At 37.8% G+C, this 18,897-nt stretch overlaps 2 protein-coding genes across 2 annotated transcripts; both read left to right on the forward strand.

Moving 5' to 3' along the window:
• Positions 1–2,907: 2,907 nt before the first annotated feature.
• On the forward strand, positions 2,908–7,614 carry LOC108671444. The gene is made up of 5 exons (XM_018158992.1): positions 2,908–3,062; positions 3,934–4,171; positions 5,274–5,474; positions 5,956–5,988; positions 6,993–7,614. Exons 2-5 carry the CDS (start codon positions 4,058–4,060, stop codon positions 7,014–7,016), a joined length of 372 nt encoding a protein of 123 aa, XP_018014481.1. The 5' UTR covers positions 2,908–3,062; positions 3,934–4,057; the 3' UTR covers positions 7,017–7,614.
• A 4,400-nt stretch (positions 7,615–12,014) lies between these two features.
• On the forward strand, positions 12,015–18,434 carry LOC108671443. The gene is made up of 5 exons (XM_018158991.2): positions 12,015–12,571; positions 13,132–13,388; positions 14,000–15,266; positions 15,814–16,036; positions 17,031–18,434. The coding sequence occupies exons 1-5, from the start codon at positions 12,335–12,337 to the stop codon at positions 17,339–17,341; spliced, it is 2,295 nt and encodes a 764-aa protein (XP_018014480.1). The 5' UTR covers positions 12,015–12,334; the 3' UTR covers positions 17,342–18,434.
• Positions 18,435–18,897: the final 463 nt, after the last annotated feature.

An 18,897-nucleotide genomic window follows, 5' to 3' on the forward strand; every position in this document is an offset into this window, starting at 1 on the left:
TCAGAATGCAATGCGCCCAAGCTGGGCATTGAGAACAGCTGGGTAGATAGCTAGAGGTCAGCATAGCCCAGTCCACAGTGCGATTCATATACCTTCCCGAGCGTAACGCAGCCGGGCATCTTCACGGCTTTTGACACAAAGCGCCCACCACAACAGCGCAGTTCAGTCACAGGCCGGAGCGCATACAGGCCGGAGCCCAACTGGCCGGGGCGCAACAGGCCCTACCGCAACAGCTACTCCTAACGTAACGTAACCTAACCTAACCTGCGCCGCCTGTTGCGGTAGGGCCTGTTGCGCTCCGGCCAGTTGCGCTACGGCGCTGTGGAGCAGTGGCTGTGTTGTGCAAAGCGGATTTACTGTTAGCCGGAGTTACCCACAGCTCATTGATCTCAGGCTATGAGTAGATATTGCATGCTGATGGTTGGCGTTGGGCCCAGGGCCTGTTTACGAGTCAATTTTGTTACCCACGGCTGCGCTCCCAGAACAGCTTACCGTAGTTGTGGTTCGAAAGACGTGCAAGAGAGTGAGAGAGGCGAGCCAGCGGAAGCGTGTGAATGCAGTGTTGACTAAAAGGAGGTTATGTCGCTAATGTATGAAATGAGCTTGCTACATGTTGCTAGTTTTATTATTGATATAGTTTTGTAGCGACAGTTTTGTGGAATGAATGAAAAAACTATTCATACAAAACTTTTATGGAAAGATTTTTTTAAATGTGCATGTCATGTTACTAGTTTTATTTTTGATATAGTTTTGTAGCGAAAGTTTCGTGGAAATGAATGAAAAAAATATTCATACAAAACTTTTATAGAGAGTTTTGTTTGAAATGTGCATGCTTCATGTCACTAGTTTTATTATTGATATAGTTTTGTAGCGAGGTCCGCTTCAACGCATTTTCTTACCCACAGGCACGAGTATAGGGAACAGACGTAGCACTGAAACGCCCTTTTACCGGGCCAAACTTATTCAGGTTGACCCAAAAAGAGGCAAAGGATGCATCCCCGTTGGGAAAACGATTCCTTTATTTCTCTGACTGCATGCTAGGATATTCCTAAAGATCTAAAGATATCCACTGAATGTCAAATGCTTCTCAATTACCTCCTTAAAAAATGGTGATATTCATAAATATTTGTGCTCTAAGTCTTCCTCATTACTCGTATAAGTATGGTTATACCAGTAATTTCAAAGCGAAGAAATATATTTTAAATATAAATACTATCTATTTCAATAATTTCATAAATAATGCAATAGATTGAAGCATATTTCTTACCTGACATTTCGTAAGTAGATGTGCAGTGTTTATGAAGGTTTTTTTGATATCCACATGCAAAATGTTCGGGAGGGTTCTTGAGCCTCTTCTCGTATTAATTGTTCATGAATGAGTACTTCGAGTCAGAATTAGTTGCAGGTGATCACTTTAAAACTTGAACCTTAAAACTAAATGTGGAAATTTCAGTGTAAGCGTCTTTATCACATTTGTGAATTTTATGAAAAGGTTTACGTGAAAACAATTTAAACTATGGGCTATGTTGGGTCGGCTCATTATTTATGCCGTATAATATTATAAGTGAATGATGAGTGAGCTATTGTTGCTCTGTAAATTTTGTCTTAGTCAATCGGCTGTCAAATGCACTGCGATAATTTTTAATGGCCAATTCTCCAATGATAATTTTTAATGGTCAGCCGGTAATGAATACGGAGTGAAACTTCACCGGGTCAGGCCAACAGCGTGACATTTTTTGATGTACTTGAACAATTTTCACTTTCATTTCAAAATTTTCATGCCTATTGTAAGGATAAAAAACTTGTTAACCATTTTTTCTATTGTAGAGTGCTTTTCATCTTGCATAATTAACAGTCTAGGCGAATTTATCCACTTGTTGGCATTAATTGTCCAAGAACTATTATGATTATCAAAAATATTAGAACATAAATTGTTAGGACAATCTCATTTCTGAAAAATTCCTGTGTGTATCTGTGTGAAAACTTCTGCATCCGTCACTAAGAGTTTTTTTAATTTTTTGTGAGAGGCACGGTTTTCTGAATGGCAGAAAATGCTTCTGTACCGCCAACCGAGCTACGCAAGTTCAGTAACAATGCCTGTCTAAAACAGAACATTCGCTTACTGCTTCACCAATGAATCTTGCAAAGAGTGAAACTGGGCGTAAATTTCATACGGGTATTTTCTGAATGTATACGAATAATATTGAAATTTTATTATATTGGTTCTACATTTAAATAAGTCATTTAGAATGAGTTTCACTTCATTTTTAGCCGCTCTATAGTTTATAATATGACTGTTTTTGGCTTTAAAAATACGTTAATTTTCAATTTTTGCTGTCATATTAACTGATTTTTTCATTTCTTGAAGTCTGCACTCGCCTGTGCCTTTAGTTGTCGTTAAATTATTTCCTATTATAGCAGAATTCAACAAACATTAGGCCTCTGCGGACCTGGAATTTTATTCTAAATTATCAACGTAGCATTTGTCACTTCATGCCACGTATGGAGGTGCATACCCTGGTCTTACCTTTCCTCTGTAACTCCCCTCATTCCCTTCCCCGTCACTTCGTTTCATTCTCTTCCCTCATTCTCTTCCCTGTCACTCCCCTCGTTCCCTCTTCTGTCACTCACCTTATCCTCTCCTCTGTCACTCCTCTCATTTCCTCCTCTGTCACTCCCCTCATTCCCTCCTCTGTCACTCCCCTCATTCATCCCCTGTTACCTCCTTCATTCATTCCCCCCAGCTTCTCCGCGCTCATCCCATGTCAGTCCCCAGTCTCTCCCCTCATTCACTCCCCACTCTTTCCCTCATTCACTCCCCCCCCTCACTCCCCAGGCATCCTCCCACGGCGTCATTGTCCTCATTTAAGAGGCGCAGCGACCCGATTTTGTCCTATCCAACGCCAGCCTCGGCCTCAGCATAAACTCCAGATTCAGTCTCGGCCACAAACTCTCAAGTCCTTCACTAGGACCAAACTTTCAGGACATAGAATTTTTGGGCAATCGAAGTCCTGACCAGTCGACTTGAGGCTCGTCTGCGTAAAGTCATCGCTGAATAAGCGGTAAGATTGTCGTCCCATTTTAATCCAAATAATCTTTTTTATTACTACCAAGAAATGCTTTCACGAAGTTATGCTTTCAAGAGGAGGAGAATTTACTGGTTTTCGTATGAATACGCTTGACCCACACCAACATTAAGTTAGCTGCATCATTTTTAATCATTTCTTGGATTCTTCCTGAATCATTCATTAAGTTGATTTCAGGTTATCCAAATCTAGCCGTGCAAGTTATAATAGATTATGGTATTTTATTCTATTTGCAAAAGTAACGCTCGCTTAATGCTGTCAGTCAGTGCGATTTATCCCTGAGTAGTGGTTAGAGAGCGGCATGGTGAGCCAGCTTGCTCGCACACTCTTTGATAATAATTACTGGAATTAACTACCAGATTAATTTGCATCATATAAACAATATATTAAATACATTAATCTGCTTATATCTTTGCCCCATCATAATATACGTGATTATTTATTAAGCACGTTCCAAACGGAACTTCATTATAACTTTTTGTGTGTAGTATTGAAAAGATGGCCAGTGCAGTTAGATGATTTACGGCAATCGCGTTGATTCGCTATATAATTGATCAACAAAAATTGCTTGAAAATCTTATCAGTAGATTAGGTTTATTTGTGATCTAATGATCTACAGCAAAAGAAATTATGTGTCAATACTTATTTACTGTTGTAATGTTTAATTAGAAGCATTGTGAAAGAATATACATATTTTTGGCTAGTGGGAAGACTTCTTAATTCTCAAGAATACGTAACTGGAAATAATGTTCAGGAAAACCAAAAAAATTTGTTACCCTGAAAATTTAGTAAACTTCTTTATGTTCATTAAGTCCATGTAAATGGTTTTCTTTTCCTTTCCATGCAGAGCCTCATCTCACTCCAAAAACTCAAAAATTTTAGTGAAACAATTACAAAAGTGGTTAATTATCAAGATATTATCAACGGACGAGGCATACCAAACTGCACCAACAACATAAACAACGTCAGCTATGATGAACCTGTCAGCTCACCTGCTTGTCAGCTTAGCGCTGCTAATCAGCGTCTCAGCTCAAGTTGATATTGCTGACATCGCTGTGTCAGCTCTGACGACGCCTGAGAGACTGGTATGATTACTTGCATTCCATGGGTTAATCCGTTGTATTTTATTACGTCAAAGTTGCAGTTATTTTTGGTACAGTTAAAGGTGTTTTCGCTAAAATAAAAGCATTTATCCTTACCAATAAGGGTGCTTGCATTCGAATGAAATTTTTCAGGATTTTTATCATCGATTCTTGAACGTTACCCCGATTTTATCGCGGAGAACGTAAAACAGATTTGCATTCCATTTGATAATCCATTGTATTTATTGCGTCAAAGTTGCAGTTATTTTCGCTACAGTTAAAGGTGTTTTCGTTACAATAAAAGTTTGTATCCTTACCAATAAAGGTGTTTGCATTTAAATGAAAAATTTCAGTATTTTGATTCTCGATTTTTGAACGTTATCCGGTGAACGTAAAACAGACCGTTCATTGGGCCTTTATTTCATCCGCACATTGCTTACATTAGTATACTGCAATATTTTCATTAAATGAATTTACCCAGAAAATTTTTTCGCCAAATCCATCAAATGAACTATTTTAGAGTTTCGTTAATTTGGCGATCAGCGAAATTCATTCATTTCTAGCAGGCTTACAGGAAAATGTATCACCTTAATTCATATGAGAATTATTTTTTACCAGTAAATAGTGTTCATAATTTTCATTTTTCAACATGGACCGGTGTCTGCCTTCCAGGGAGAGCTATCAAACCGTTCTTCCCAGCGTCTAAAACTACTTATATTCATCTGCCATTTGTTTCTTATCTAATTTTTTTGTGATAGAAATCCAATTCGGAATGCATTCATTGGAGAGCGCGAGTCGAGTATCCTGTGCTTGGTTCCTACGTCTCAAAAAAACTCTTATATCCTACCGTCATAATTGCTTTTTCAAATGATATGCTATAATCGCGCAGACCATCGGGTAGCACGCTTCGAGTGTCCTGCGCGTGGTTCCTACGTTATAATTAATAAATTACATTATCCTACCGTCATAATTGCCTATCCAAATGATATGCTAATCGTGCAGACTATCGGGGAGCACGCGTCGAGTATCCTGTGCTTGATTCCTACGTCTCAAAAATAAAACTTTTTTATCCTACTGTCATAATTGCATTTTCAAAATCGCTCAGACTATCGGGGAGCACGCGTCGAGTATCCTGCGCCTGGTGGAGGGCGGGGCAGCTGACGAGCTGCTGACGAAGGTGCAGCGTCTCTACGACCAGAGGGAGAGGCAGGGCACCGCAAGGGCGGGAGGCTTCGTAGCGCCGCCGTCGCGCTCGCCTGGCAAAAGGAACTCTGAGATCATCAACTCGCTTCTCGGGCTGCCCAAGGTCGTCGAGATTGTTCGTTGAATTATAATGATGCAGAGTTTAACTTATTTTATATGAGTGAAAATGTTTGTAGCAGGGAGATAAAATAATTGTTATCAATGGTTAAAGGATTTTGTCGGTTAATTATGCTGATTCATTGGAAATGGGCATTATATCAAATACTTTTTGGAGATCATTTTGAAAAATCTGGAGAATTTATTTAAAAATTTCAATATTTATTGTTACACTAGACTACTACACCGTCTACTACTTAGATCTTAGAACTATCTTTATTATTAAATGGAAAGAAAGTTATTTAACTTTTTAGTTGATTGTTCTTATAACTTCGGTTATTTTCCTACTCAGTATCAATAAATCAGCAAATAGAGTTAGTTTTGAGCGATATTAAGGAACAATTTTTTATCAAAGTTTATCATATGCGCATGTGTTTGACATATACTTCATAATTTCTGCAATAATTTACTAAAATTATTCCCAACAGTTTCTGCGAGGCTCTCTGCTCAGTGATCAGAAGGTGAGGAGGAAATCATGTATTTCTAGTTTGTTTTCTCTTCATTAAATGAAGTTTTAAGCCTAATAAATAAAATGAGGAAATATTTACCTATCCAGCATTCTCTGGTCAAATCGGAGGTGAAATATTTAAAGTTAACAACTCATGAATCATGGTGCATCTTGACTACCAAAATGAAAGTTGAAGCAACGTTATTCCGAACAATATTTAACGAATATTACTTCTATGACGTTATTTCAACATTGATATTATGATTCTTAAATTTCGTTTTCGGAGAGTTGGTTTTGAAATTGCATTCACGTCCGGAATGTTACATAGATAACATGTTAATATAGCACCCGATATTATTATTCAAGAATTCTCATGTCATTCTCATTCCTACAAATTGCTATATTCTGAACATGATTTCGATACTAAAGGAGACCTCATTTATTCACTTGCTTTAACTACGCCGCTAGAAGAAATTTATTCCAAACACGAGATCGACCCAGGTCACACTGGAATCTCACACATTGCCATACTATGGTCAATATAAACTAAATATTTTACATATTTTAGTTTTTATAATAGCCACCTATGTTCTTGAAAATATTTATATGATTTATTTAACCTTCTTCTCAACGAGGAAACAAGGAAACTCTGGTGCTAGGCAATAATCATCATGTTAATAAATCAAATTTCGGCCATACAATTGCGTTGGTTCTTTAAATTGTTTCTCAAAGTTTGCGATCGAGTGTTGCTTGAATGTTTCATTCCAAACAAATAACCATAAACTAATAAAGCAAATTATTTGATAATTTGAAGCATATGTAGCATTTTATCTTGCTCAATGCGCGAACTGCGAAATATTTGAATATTCAAACCGTTAACGAACTACTATTTTACGGTTTGAATTTAATAGTACGCCGCCTGTAGCAGGTTTGCGGCGTCTATTGACTGTGATCGTTGTCTTGTTTTCAGGCATTAAACATCGTTTGTTACAATAAAATATACGTTTTACTTTCTAGAACAAGAACAGTGACCGCTCGTAAGAAGCATGACCACGATGTTGCCATCGGACGGAGCTGGATTCTTTCTGCTCCTCGATGGTTCAACGGCATCGGCTGATTAGTTTCTCTACAATCTACGACAATTAGGGTACCAAGCTGCGGTACGCGTGCCACCATAGATGTAGGCAAACACTTTCAGGATCATGAACGATTTTTAGTTATGTTGGTGTTATTCGCTAAAATTTTCACTACCTAACACGAGAGAATCAAGAAGTGATTAAACCCTGCTGCCGCACGTCACCCACCTGGCCCCAGCTGCCTGCCGTTAAATTCAAATGATAAACTGATACCACGATCATTTTACTAGCCTCTGAGTAAATTAAATATTACTAATGATTCGTAATATCTGCTAATAAGTTGTATTAGTGCTCCGCGGGTTGTGCCTGGTGGTACGCGGTAATTGAGTGAGATCAACAAGTGGTAGCTGCGCGATACCCTTATTTCGGTTGACCCTGGACTAGAGTTCTTCTGAATACATTTAATTAAGTCTTGTAGTAATACGGGCAAGACGCAGCCAGAAGTAATTATGCAACGTATGTGACAATAGATAAGCCAACAATTTGCGTTCTCGCTTATTCAAATAAACAATATTAATTTAATTCATTGTCTTTTATTGGGAAAAGCGACCCTCATTCGATGAGTACTTGTAATTCTGCGTTAATAACTCCGTACAAAAGAGCAAGCCTTTTGTGGTAGTGAAGAGATTGATTTCGTGATTATTTTCAGATGATGTAGCTGGAAGAGCCTGGCATTTGTTTGGTTCTTCAATTAATACTTTTCATAATTAAATTTTTCGATCCAAATCCAATACATGATTCAATGCATCCAAGTATCTACATCCTCCGCTTCTGGGTCACCAAAACATTCGCTAATACAAAGTTTTCATTCTTTACTACTGTCTTGCTTATTAAATATCAGATTATATCTTGAAACTAAATAAAAAAATAAAACGTTCTGCTCAAATGCATTCTGCTCAAATCTCCTGGACTTTAACACAAATGCAATAACTTAATATCCCTAAGATATGCAGGTATTTAGACCGAAGCCTGTAAATATCAGATTTACTTTGTCTTCGTGGCTTTAAGCAACTGCACCGCGTTTAAGCATGACTCAAGAGACAAGATAAAATTAACAAATAAGAAGTAAAACAAGGTACGTATGGAATTCAATCTTTGTTAAATACATAATTTGAACGATAGATTTCGATAGTAAAATTTCAATTTAAAAATAGTCTTGTTGAATGAAATTTTTCTACGCGCGTCATCAGAACTCTAAATTAATAAGTACATATACTAGGAATTAACATGGTTACAACACGTGCATTTTAAATTGAGATTTTTTAGGTGCCAATGATTATTTATCAAAGGTAATAAAAATAGCAAAGAAATTCACTTCAGCAAAATGTGATTTTTTCACAAAATTAGGTAAATTACACCTTGTGCTTATGAGCAAATAAAGGGATGACTAAATTACGAAAGATGACATTAAGTAGAAGGATAAATAAAAAGAATATTAAGTGGCGCTTACTTATGAGTGTCATAATAATAGGTAAACACAGAGTGCCACAGAGGTGGGGTAGACAGAATGGCAGCGCTTAGTGTCATGAGGATTTAGAATAAAAATGAGTAAGTGGCACTAAGTGAAAAGTAAATTGGCAAGAAAAAAAAGTAGCTGTGATTTAGAATAAAAATGAGTAAGTGGCACTAAGTGAAAAGTAAATTGGCAAGAAAAAAGAAGGCCTCCACCTGCCAGAAACGTAATGTGTGCAGGCGACATTCACTTATCTACCCCTACCAATGACGTAATGGGTGTAGGGGGCAATCACTTGCAGTACATACAGTATATCACCTGCCACTGACGTAATGAGTATAGATAGCCATCACCAACTTGAGCCGTTCCTCGAAACTGCTTCATCATTTTCAAATACATGTGCCCATCGTGTGTACTCACCAACACTACACCATCTTCCATCATGTACCCTAGTTATGTGTACTATCGCACACCATCTGCCACCATACACTCTTATATGTACTCCCACACACCATCTGCCACCATACCCGCCCAGTAATGCATGAGTATTGTGCAGTCCCAGCACACCCCGCAGCTGGCTCACGGCCAGGTGGTGCTCATAGTACATCTTCACCGTCGACGAAATGAAGCTCTCAGATGTACGTGGAACAACGACGGAATAATTGGTTGATTACATATCATTTCTGATGCTTCGTTAATCATCATTGTTTTTCGTTGGTCACAAAATTCTTTGCAAGCCTCATATGAATATAATTAAATATAAATAAATAAAAATAATTAATGTTGAAGGGAATATAATGAAAGTGAATATAATTAAAGTTTAAAAAATCGTGAGCAGCGCTCACAAAATTCCAGCAAAAATCGATTACTGGAATGTAATTAAAGCAGTAATTTATAGCACGAGTACTGCCAAATTCATAACACGTTGTCGTGTATTGATTCATTCTTTTTCTCTTTTAATTTGTGCATTAATCTATGTTAAAAAATTTCGAATTTGGCGTAACGTCCGGTGGTTTGCAACAATTTTAACCTCGCGTCTTAACAATTTATTTGTTTACATTGAAAAATACCGCCGGCAGGAGACATATTATAACAACGGGTTGCATAGCGTGGATTGTAAAGTACATCGAATCCCTTAAGTGCTCCACACTAGAAAATATTTAGTGTAATTTCGACGGTATTCTCATTTGACCAAAAGCGGAAAAGTTTCCTACAGCCCGATTTATTCCTATGATATAAAGTATAATCAAAATGTTAATCGAACTGAAAATGTTGCCGAACAATGTTCTTTTAGAAAAAATTAAGCTAGATTGTTCGATAGCGTTCAATTCTAAACGGTGGATAAGGAATCCCAAGAGATACTTCCTATGCAAAGTAAGGTTAATTAGAATTAGTTTGGTAACGAATAAGTTGATAACCCCGCTGCAGGCACATTTTTAAATGTTTAGCATAATTTCCTTTCCAACGTTTAAGAATGCGTCTCAAAGACCAGCTGTTCACATAGACTCACTTCTTCTATACGAGTATGCAACTGGTGGCTTCTAAGTTATTCTATTCCAACTGAAAAATAATATTAATTTTCTGCTTCTTTCCTTCTGTACAAACTAATTTGCCTGATATTATTCATTTGTAAAATGACAATGCTTGTCATTTAAAATATCTATTTTTTTTGCTGCTTTACCGATATGAATTTACTTACGTTATGACAACAGTACTGTGCACTGAAATGAACACATCACAATATTATGGAAGACTATACATGTGAACTGGTACAGCTTCAAGGCCTCCCCATCTCTTAACTTTGCTTTTTATTATTATTATTAAATGGAAATTTTAGAGCCGAATATTGATGGATATTTTTGAGCCGAATATTGATGGATATTTTTGAGCCGAATATTGATGGATATTTTTGAGCCGAATATTGATGGATATTTTTGAGCCGAATATTAGTAATAACGATTTTCGTGCCCATTCTTTTAGCCATCAACTTACCCTAGATGTGTGCAGCACATCTATATACCTTGAGCCTGATTGATGCACATTGGGATTTTTGGAGAATGTTGCGCTTGCGTGGATGTTTGGTGCAGGTTAATTCTGAGTAAAAAGTAACTGCAATTGCGACCTTCTTCATTCAGAAATTGCGGTGCCGAAAGCGGAAGCGCGTCGATTACGCTCAAGCGATGAAATGAGTTAGCTTTGCCCAGCAAAATAACGCCATAGCTGCTAGACGCCTGACTACAGCTGACCTATTTAGCTGCATGTGTAATACCGCTATTAATAACCTCGCAAAAAAGTTCTATGCTAGAGAGGTTTTTCTGTTATAAAAATACATGGAGAAGGAATAATTTTATATATTCTGATGCGTTGTCTGATTCTCGCAATGAGCATTACTGTCGAGGAGTATACAACCTCAACCTAATTTGTTTCTGTGTGTATTTATGAAGTAATATTTAAACTAGGGCGGAAATATTCTTTGTATACATAGATTAAAACTTTATCTATTAATACGAGGAAACGGCGATGTTTGGAAAATAATTCGGACCATAATAATGTGTAGGCAATCATTGAAATTATGGGAGCCAATTTCATTTTGAATTGTCTACAATTAACTCACTGTTTTGTGAAATTTCTATATTCCATTTAAATTTATGTACAAAAATCACTTTCGAATTTCAAATAACAAAATATGTGTAGAAGAACGTCTTATGCTAGTTTTTCAAACTCTAAATTTGTCACTCACATTCAAACCATGATTTTTTAACCGTGTTCCAATGCTCCTATTTGGATGACATTTGCATGGGAATATTCTACTAGAAATATAATTCAACTATAAAAGCAACAGTAATTGCTCATATTCCGAAGCTTAACACTAGCACGTAACTGATTAACTCTGTACAACTAATAAATATGTTCGACATTGTACAGTGAATTAATGAAATCATTTTCAGAGATCCCATTCACAACTATGATCTATCGAGCTTTCTAAGTCCTAAATATAAGAAATCCATCATGTCGTAAGTATTTGTCTCGGAGATATAATTTTGGTCAACTTACGTGTTCGAGATCAAAATTCATGTTCCTAAATTTATTTCTACTAATTTCGGATGCACGGTCAATAAACTATACGAGTGTTCGGTAGTAATATTTTGCTTCTACTACTTGGCTCGCAAATATTTTCAAATTGCAGTCAATACAAATTAAACATAATCGTTCAAATCACTTATGCACTAAAAACCTACATGATTGATGATATAGACGCGGATTAAATGAGTTAAATAAGAATAATGACATCAATGCATTGTCGATACACAACAATCCTGTTTTACTGGTCAAAGAAGTTATGAATTAGCTTTTATTCCATTAATTCGAACCAAACGATATTGATGTGGTGAAAAGTAAGATCCTTAATGAAAAGCTGTTGCATTGCTTTATTTATATTTTCTCTTCTACAGTTGAGTGCAGGAAACCGGTAAAGATTATACTAATTGGGAGTCTAAATTGATTCTAACGTTACAGAATTAGCCTTTATATATAACCGGCTTGTATAAGCTTATTATTTGATTTAAAAAAGTTTATTACGTTTCAAATAAGTTTTTTGTGGTAATTGTAAAAATTCAGTTACCACTTGCATAGTTACGCCTAAAATTCGGCTTAACTTTCCAATAGATTCGTTTAACCCCCAAAAATAACAAGTCCGCCCTCATCCTCAAAGACAAATAAACAACAACAAGTCCTGGAAATTTACAAATCGTGTAAAGCCTTGAGGCGCCATGGAGGAGCTACTGACATGCTCGGTGTGCTGCGAGCGCTACTGTGAGGTGGACAGACAGCCTGTGCTGCTGCCCCGCTGCGGCCACTCTTTCTGCCGACCCTGCGTGACACTCCTGCTCTCCGCCGGCTGCATCATCTGCCCCACATGCCGCACTGACCAGCGCGTCGACTCAGCGCACCGCCTCCCTACAGAGTTTACTCTTCTGGCCATTATCGCGGCGCAGGAAAACACTAAGGTTCGGCTCATGTGCGCGCGCGCCGTCACTGGTGGGGTTTTTTCTTCAATTTTGGAGTATCCACCGTATTATTATCAATTAATGAATGAATGACAACTCCATTCACTAATCCCATTAAACTATTTTTAATCCCATTAATCACATTAATCTATAATGAGCCCATGTGTAGGTTTCCACACACTATGTGATTAATTATGGGTAATAGTTCAGCTATGGGTAATATTAGTCACATGTAAAAAGGTCTCAATGCACGAGTCTGATATTATCGTGTGATTTACTCGCAGGATCCTGATTTTTATGAGAAATGTTATTAATGATACCATTTAAATTTTGCGGATTAGGTTATTAAATTAGTACACATAGTGAAAGAATTGGGAGCAAGAAAAATAAAAAGGATTTTCATCGACTGCTGCACGCAGAAATCAGTAAAAGTGCAAATTCATGGGTGACTAAATTTTTTTCGTTACACGTTTCGTTGTAATTGATCAACAAGAAAAAAAGACTCTACTGTTGCTTAACTGACTTTACTTCGTTATTCACATTTGTTCATGTTTTCACAGTTGGACAACTGCAAGCGACATGAAGTGAAACTATCGTTTTGGTGCAAGACGTGCAGCGAGGCGACGTGCGGTGAATGTCTTTTCGAGGACCACCCCACCCACAGCCACACCGTCATCCGTGCCGCCACTTACATCCAGAACATCAAAGACAACGTCCAGGACGTGGCATGCAAGTTCATGGAGGCCCTGGATACCAGAGAACAGGCTTACTACCGCACAGTTTATTCCAGTGCACAGAAAATCGATGAGTCCCTCAGGTGATGAGAAATTAGGGCTGATAGGTGATTATATGTAAACGTTAGATTTCTTTGAGCGAGATGAAATTGAAAAAAAGTTTTAACGTGAGTTAATTTCGTTGAAATGTCATTGAAAAAGATACAGAAGTGAAACGAAGCACTTAATTTCTGGCTTAAAATGCGCGCGATTAAGTGTCGTAGCAAATTGAATCATCCAGTTATTTCGTCTAAATCACGGGGATTTCCAGTTTTGTTTTCATTTCTTGTCGGTTCATTTGCTTTTAACATTCAATATTCGGGATTTTTCATAAATTTATCATTTTATGCGTGGTTTAACTTTTTCCCTTTGTCAATTGAAATTCTTTTCACGACTGCTATCTGAACAAGTTACAAGTCATTCTGAGAGACAACCTTAGAAATTATTACAGTTTCTACGCCATAAGCACGAGTATATTATTTTTGTTCGGTTTCCCTTGCAATTAATTGCCTCCTAAAGAAATTAATTCTCTGGCATTTTGCTCTAAATTTTTAATTAATGGATGCGCAAAGAAACCGATGGCTGTTGAAAATAGATGCTGACTCATTCGAGGCTATTTGTAGAGTCAAATTAAAATATTTTGAACTCAACACAGGAACGTGACGGTACTGCGCAAAGACATGAGTGAGGCTCGTCAGCTGATGAAAGGCACCAAAGAAGAAGAGATCGGCATCAGTGCAGCGACTTCACTGGCTGAGGCCGCCAAATTTCTAGGACTCAAATGGAACATTCAAGATGCGAACTACAACCGCACGCAGCAGGTCGAGAAGCCAAAAGACGAACCAGAGACACAGGAGGATGACCAAGATCAAACTAAAAAAATCAAGGGATCAAAAAAGAAAAAGAAAATCTCATTGGCTGAAATCCCAGAGGTGAAAGAAGACAAACAAGATGATAAAAAGAAGGAAGAGATTCAGGAAGAAACCAAAGAAGAAGATGAAACGAACAAGAGCTTATCACCGGAGCCGGTGGCGCCTTCAAAAGCCCTCGAGGCCGAAGCCCTCAAAGACCCCAAGCGAAGAGTGAGTATCAAGAAGTCCAAGACACTGGCAGTGTTCGAGCCTCTTAGCATGGACAAGGAAATAAATGGAATTAAGGAGAAAATCGTGGAAATGGATAATAAGGAGCGTGAGAGGATGGAAGAAGAGAAATTGAAGCAAATAGAAGAAGAAGAGCAAAAGGAATTAGACAAAAAACTGCTGGAACGGAAGCAAGAGGAGGCCAAGGCAGCTGCAGACGCTGCTGTTGCTGCAGTCAACGCAGTTGCCAAAGAAAAAGAACGAATAATGATAGAGAAAGAAGAGGCTGAAGCAAAAAGAACAGCAGAAGAAATTGAAGCCAAAAACAAAGCAGCAGACGAGGAACTCGAACGGTTGAATCAAATACTGAAAAAGCCACGTGGTAAGCTTGCACGGAAGTACTTGGCTGAAAAAATAAATGCAGAGAGCGCGAAACTCGAGTCTGAGAGCAAAAACACTTCCAAAAGTGCAGTAGAGGAAAAAACAAAAGTTGGTAACCGTAACCCCGATATTGTGGGAGACAACGAAGACAAAGAGAAGGCTAATGGTGAACCAGAACGCGTTGACAAGGACGAAAATGCTGGAGAAGCCAAAGATGAAAGTGCAGAGGTGGATCCGTACGCAGGCGAGCTCACGCCGGAGCAGAAGGAGGCAAAGGAAGCCGATGAGCTCAAGAAGAAAGAAGCGGACGCGAGTTCCATTTTTGAATTCATGAAGGAGCCTCTCTTCAAAGTCTGCGTGGAAGGTTCTGAAGGTAGACTTGCGCTGCTGAAGTGGGAACCAAAAGGTCTTCATATTTACTGCCATCAATTCCAACAACTAGACTACGACATTGCAATCAAGGTAACGACAGCGATTCATCTCAGTTTTGAATTCATTGCTTCTGTCTCACCTAAACTAAATTAAAATCCACAATCACATGAATGAATAAAAATTAAGCCTTACCTTACTTACCTTATTTTTAAAATTAAATAGCGAAGCCATTCCACTGCTGAATTCAATGCTTCAAATCATCCAAATTAAAATTCAATCATCACATGAGATATAAATGTTAAGTGTTTTGCATAAAAACTTCGATCGTTTATCACAATCAAAAGACGAATTGGGGCTTTAAAAATCCGAAACAATTCGTTGACGGTAAATTAGCCGCCGTCAACACAATTCCTATTCATATTCATGGTAGGAAGAAATATTACTGTCATTAGACAATGAGGGTCAATTCCATTTATAATTGATCTGCATGTGTGTTGCAGACTAGAGTTTGTGTCATTAGACAACACGTTTTATTTCGAATATGAATGATCTGCATGCGCAGGCTTGACGTCAAAAGTTACTTCTATTAGAGAATGTGATCAATTCTTACCATTTCTGATCTGCATGCGCCTTACAGGCATCGGTGCTGCATGCCCTCATCCCCTCGAAGAGCCCCTTGGTGTTCCTGGAACTGACGGTGGGTAGCGGACGCGCGCGTCGCGTCTACATCCAACTGTGGGGACAACTGCGACGAGCACGCAACTTCCTGGCGCTCTGCATCGGTGATCTCGGACAAGCCTTCTTGAACACCAAGCTTCTGCAGACCTACAACTACAACGAGCCAGGCGAACGAATTCTTGGTAAGTCAAATTCTACTATACTGGTCATATAATATACTATATCATACCATGATAGTCAAATATATTGCTTTGACAGTAAATACAAATTCTGAATTTCATGTATGACTCAATCCGACTGCAAATACCATAACGCGTACAAGATGAGCTATGTTGTTTGATATAAATTTGATGCTTTTCATGATGTTAACCACCGTAAAACTAAATAATTTTCTCATACTTCTGAATTTCTAAATATAGCAGCCCTACGCAGGAATTGAAACTTTTATAGCAAATTGGGCTTTCGAATGCGGGCGGGAGTTAATTTCATCACAGACTATAAAAGACAAATTACCAAAATTTTGCTAAGCAGAACTTCAGCCGTTTCGACATCTTCAATTTCTGGATGGGAATCTATTTCACTTTCGCAAATTTAAAACTTCATTAATGTGTAGTTCGTTCTCGTTATTATAGAATCGTCACACCGGATACTTCATTCGAACAAACCTGAAAACTTGTATTACGACACATGTAAATATTTTACATCGAGCATCAACGAAAGTTTAAAATTTTTCAATATGCGACGTTGAAAATAGTTGAATGGAGCTTTTGGAAGCACTCACGTTACTTAAAGACCTTTTACTAAGTTTTACTCCATCGTTTTCATTAATATAAAATATTTGTTTAAACCATTTAACTTGGCTTCAGAAAACGTGACACATTAAGGAATTACGGACGTTCAACTTGCATTCCGTCAAAATTTTATTTTCTTTCGTGTGTTGATAAATCTTGAAGCCATCCTCCTACGCTTAATACCATGTCAATTTTAATTTGAAGAGTATTGTGGGGTCCCACCAGGACTGTGCTATAAATTCCAATGACTAGAAATACGAACCAGGACTGTGCTATAAATTTTAATGCCTAGAATTACGCACTATAGGACTGTGCTATAAATTCTAATGACAAGAAATACGCACCATTACTTTACCAGAAATACACACCGTGTGTCATTGTTCAGGTGGAGACCACGAGTACAACAGCGGTCGAGGAGGTTGTGCGTTGCTCGACGACCTGGAATGGAACGGCGACTACTCGATGCCCATGAGGGAAGGCCTTATTACCGCCGCAGGGTCGGGGCAACAGGCGACCAATTCCCTCTTCCTGATCTGCACACAGAGCGACGAGTCGCGTAATTTCTCGTGTCCTTTTGGGGAGATTGTGCAGGGTTTGGACGACGTTAAGGAGTGCATCAGTCGAGCACATCATAAGGAGGAGGAGATCTGGATCACTGAATGTGGGGTGGTGCTAGAACCTCCTAGAATTTGTTAAGACTCCGCATTAAACGTTCTTGATAATTTCGTTAAAAAAATAACTTTTTTGATTATAATAAAGTTGAGTTAAGACAATTATTTAAATCGAATTGTACGTGGAGTTGTTAATTAAGGTTCAAATAAAACTAAAACCAACAAAGCTCCTTTTGATAATCTCGCGTCAATAGTTTGTTTCGTATATGCCGTTATTAAAAATAGAATATAAGACCCAGTGAATGGATTGCAGTCTATTCTGTCCGAAATTTACTAATTGTGAACTCGAAAGTAATAATGTTTTTTTACAGTACTGTAGTTTTCTTTTAAGAGATAAAATTCTGGACTCACAGAGGCAATGAGTTGCACATCATGTTAAGCGAGTATAAGGCAGAGGTATGGCTCATGAGTGAGCACGTCTTATGTTTTAGTGGTGGACTGGATAATTTTTAATTATGCATTTAAAAATTAAGTGGATCAAGTTCACTCATAGAGCAACGACAACATAAAAAATTTGAATTCAGGCATGCAGTTTTTAAAATCAGCTGTATATGAGATAAATGCGGGAATGTATTATAGCTAATGTGTTGTGTATAACATGGCTGAATACACCTGAATAAAATTAGGAATGGAGGATAGTACTACCTCCAAGTTTATTAATATCAAGATCAGATTAATTCGACAGCTGCCGGCAAAATTGTGTGAGTAACGCTATTCATCATAATAATGCATCAAAACTCAAGTTGTTTTTCACTAATTCGTACTCAATTAAGGCTCAGGAATTCGTTATATATCAACGTGTCGATTGATATGCCAATTTGGCATTTGAGTCCATGCAACAGGCAAACAATATTACATGCATTAAACCTTCATGTTCGGCGATTACCACATGTTTATTTTGAGTAATTATTTGATATTCTTTCAAAGTATCCGAATTTTGGAGCAGTCGTTGATAATTTCAATACTCTAATGATTAGAATAAAATATTTTTTTTTAATTTTTTGACCTAGGTATGAGAAAGCCTGTACCGTATTACTCGCTTGGAATTAATTGAAAATATTTGTAGTGACTGTCCCAGTTTACAAATAAAATTGTACCGACACCTGCTTTTTTTTAACGTTATCTATAACTATCTGGGTTTGTGTGACATTCGAGGGAAATTTAGTGTGACTGAGTTGGTGTGACTGAGTTGGTGTGACTGAGTTGGTGTGACTGACTGACTGAGTTGGTGTGACTAAGTTAGTGTGACTGAATTAGTGCGACGTACGAGAGAAAGTTAGTGTGACTCGTATTAGAGGATCATAATCGTCTACAACCTTCTTTGAAATAAAATTTATACATCAGATTCTTGACGAACACTTTCTCAGGAGCGGTCGTTCTTCAAGAATCTAGTGTAATCTATGAAACTTGCTTAAAAGAAGGTTGTTGACATCTTCAATATTTGGACTACATTGGAGTAATTGGAGTAACTACTACGACATTGAACAGCTGTTTATCCTGCCACATGAGACAAGCTCGCAACCAGACCAAATCTCAAAGCATTACCATCGAGCAGCTTCATCTCAAGATCAGCAATGATTT

This window comes from Hyalella azteca, unplaced genomic scaffold (genome assembly GCF_000764305.2).
Source record: "Hyalella azteca isolate HAZT.00-mixed unplaced genomic scaffold, Hazt_2.0.2 contig2262, whole genome shotgun sequence".
Lineage (NCBI taxonomy): Eukaryota > Metazoa > Arthropoda > Malacostraca > Amphipoda > Hyalellidae > Hyalella > Hyalella azteca.

Bases quoted from the DNA above. Each gene is read 5' to 3' on its own strand.
- LOC108671444 (XM_018158992.1), top strand. From the start codon at position 4,058: ATGATGAACCTGTCAGCTCACCTGCTTGTCAGCTTAGCGCTGCTAATC. The intron at 5,475-5,955 runs GTCGTCGAGATT...TATTCCCAACAG, and splicing joins CGCTTCTCGGGCTGCCCAAG to TTTCTGCGAGGCTCTCTGCT. The intron at 5,989-6,992 runs GTGAGGAGGAAA...TTTACTTTCTAG, and splicing joins CTCTGCTCAGTGATCAGAAG to AACAAGAACAGTGACCGCTC.
- LOC108671443 (XM_018158991.2), top strand. From the start codon at position 12,335: ATGGAGGAGCTACTGACATGCTCGGTGTGCTGCGAGCGCTACTGTGAG. The intron at 13,389-13,999 runs GTGATGAGAAAT...AACTCAACACAG, and splicing joins AAAATCGATGAGTCCCTCAG to GAACGTGACGGTACTGCGCA. The intron at 15,267-15,813 runs GTAACGACAGCG...TGCGCCTTACAG, and splicing joins ACTACGACATTGCAATCAAG to GCATCGGTGCTGCATGCCCT.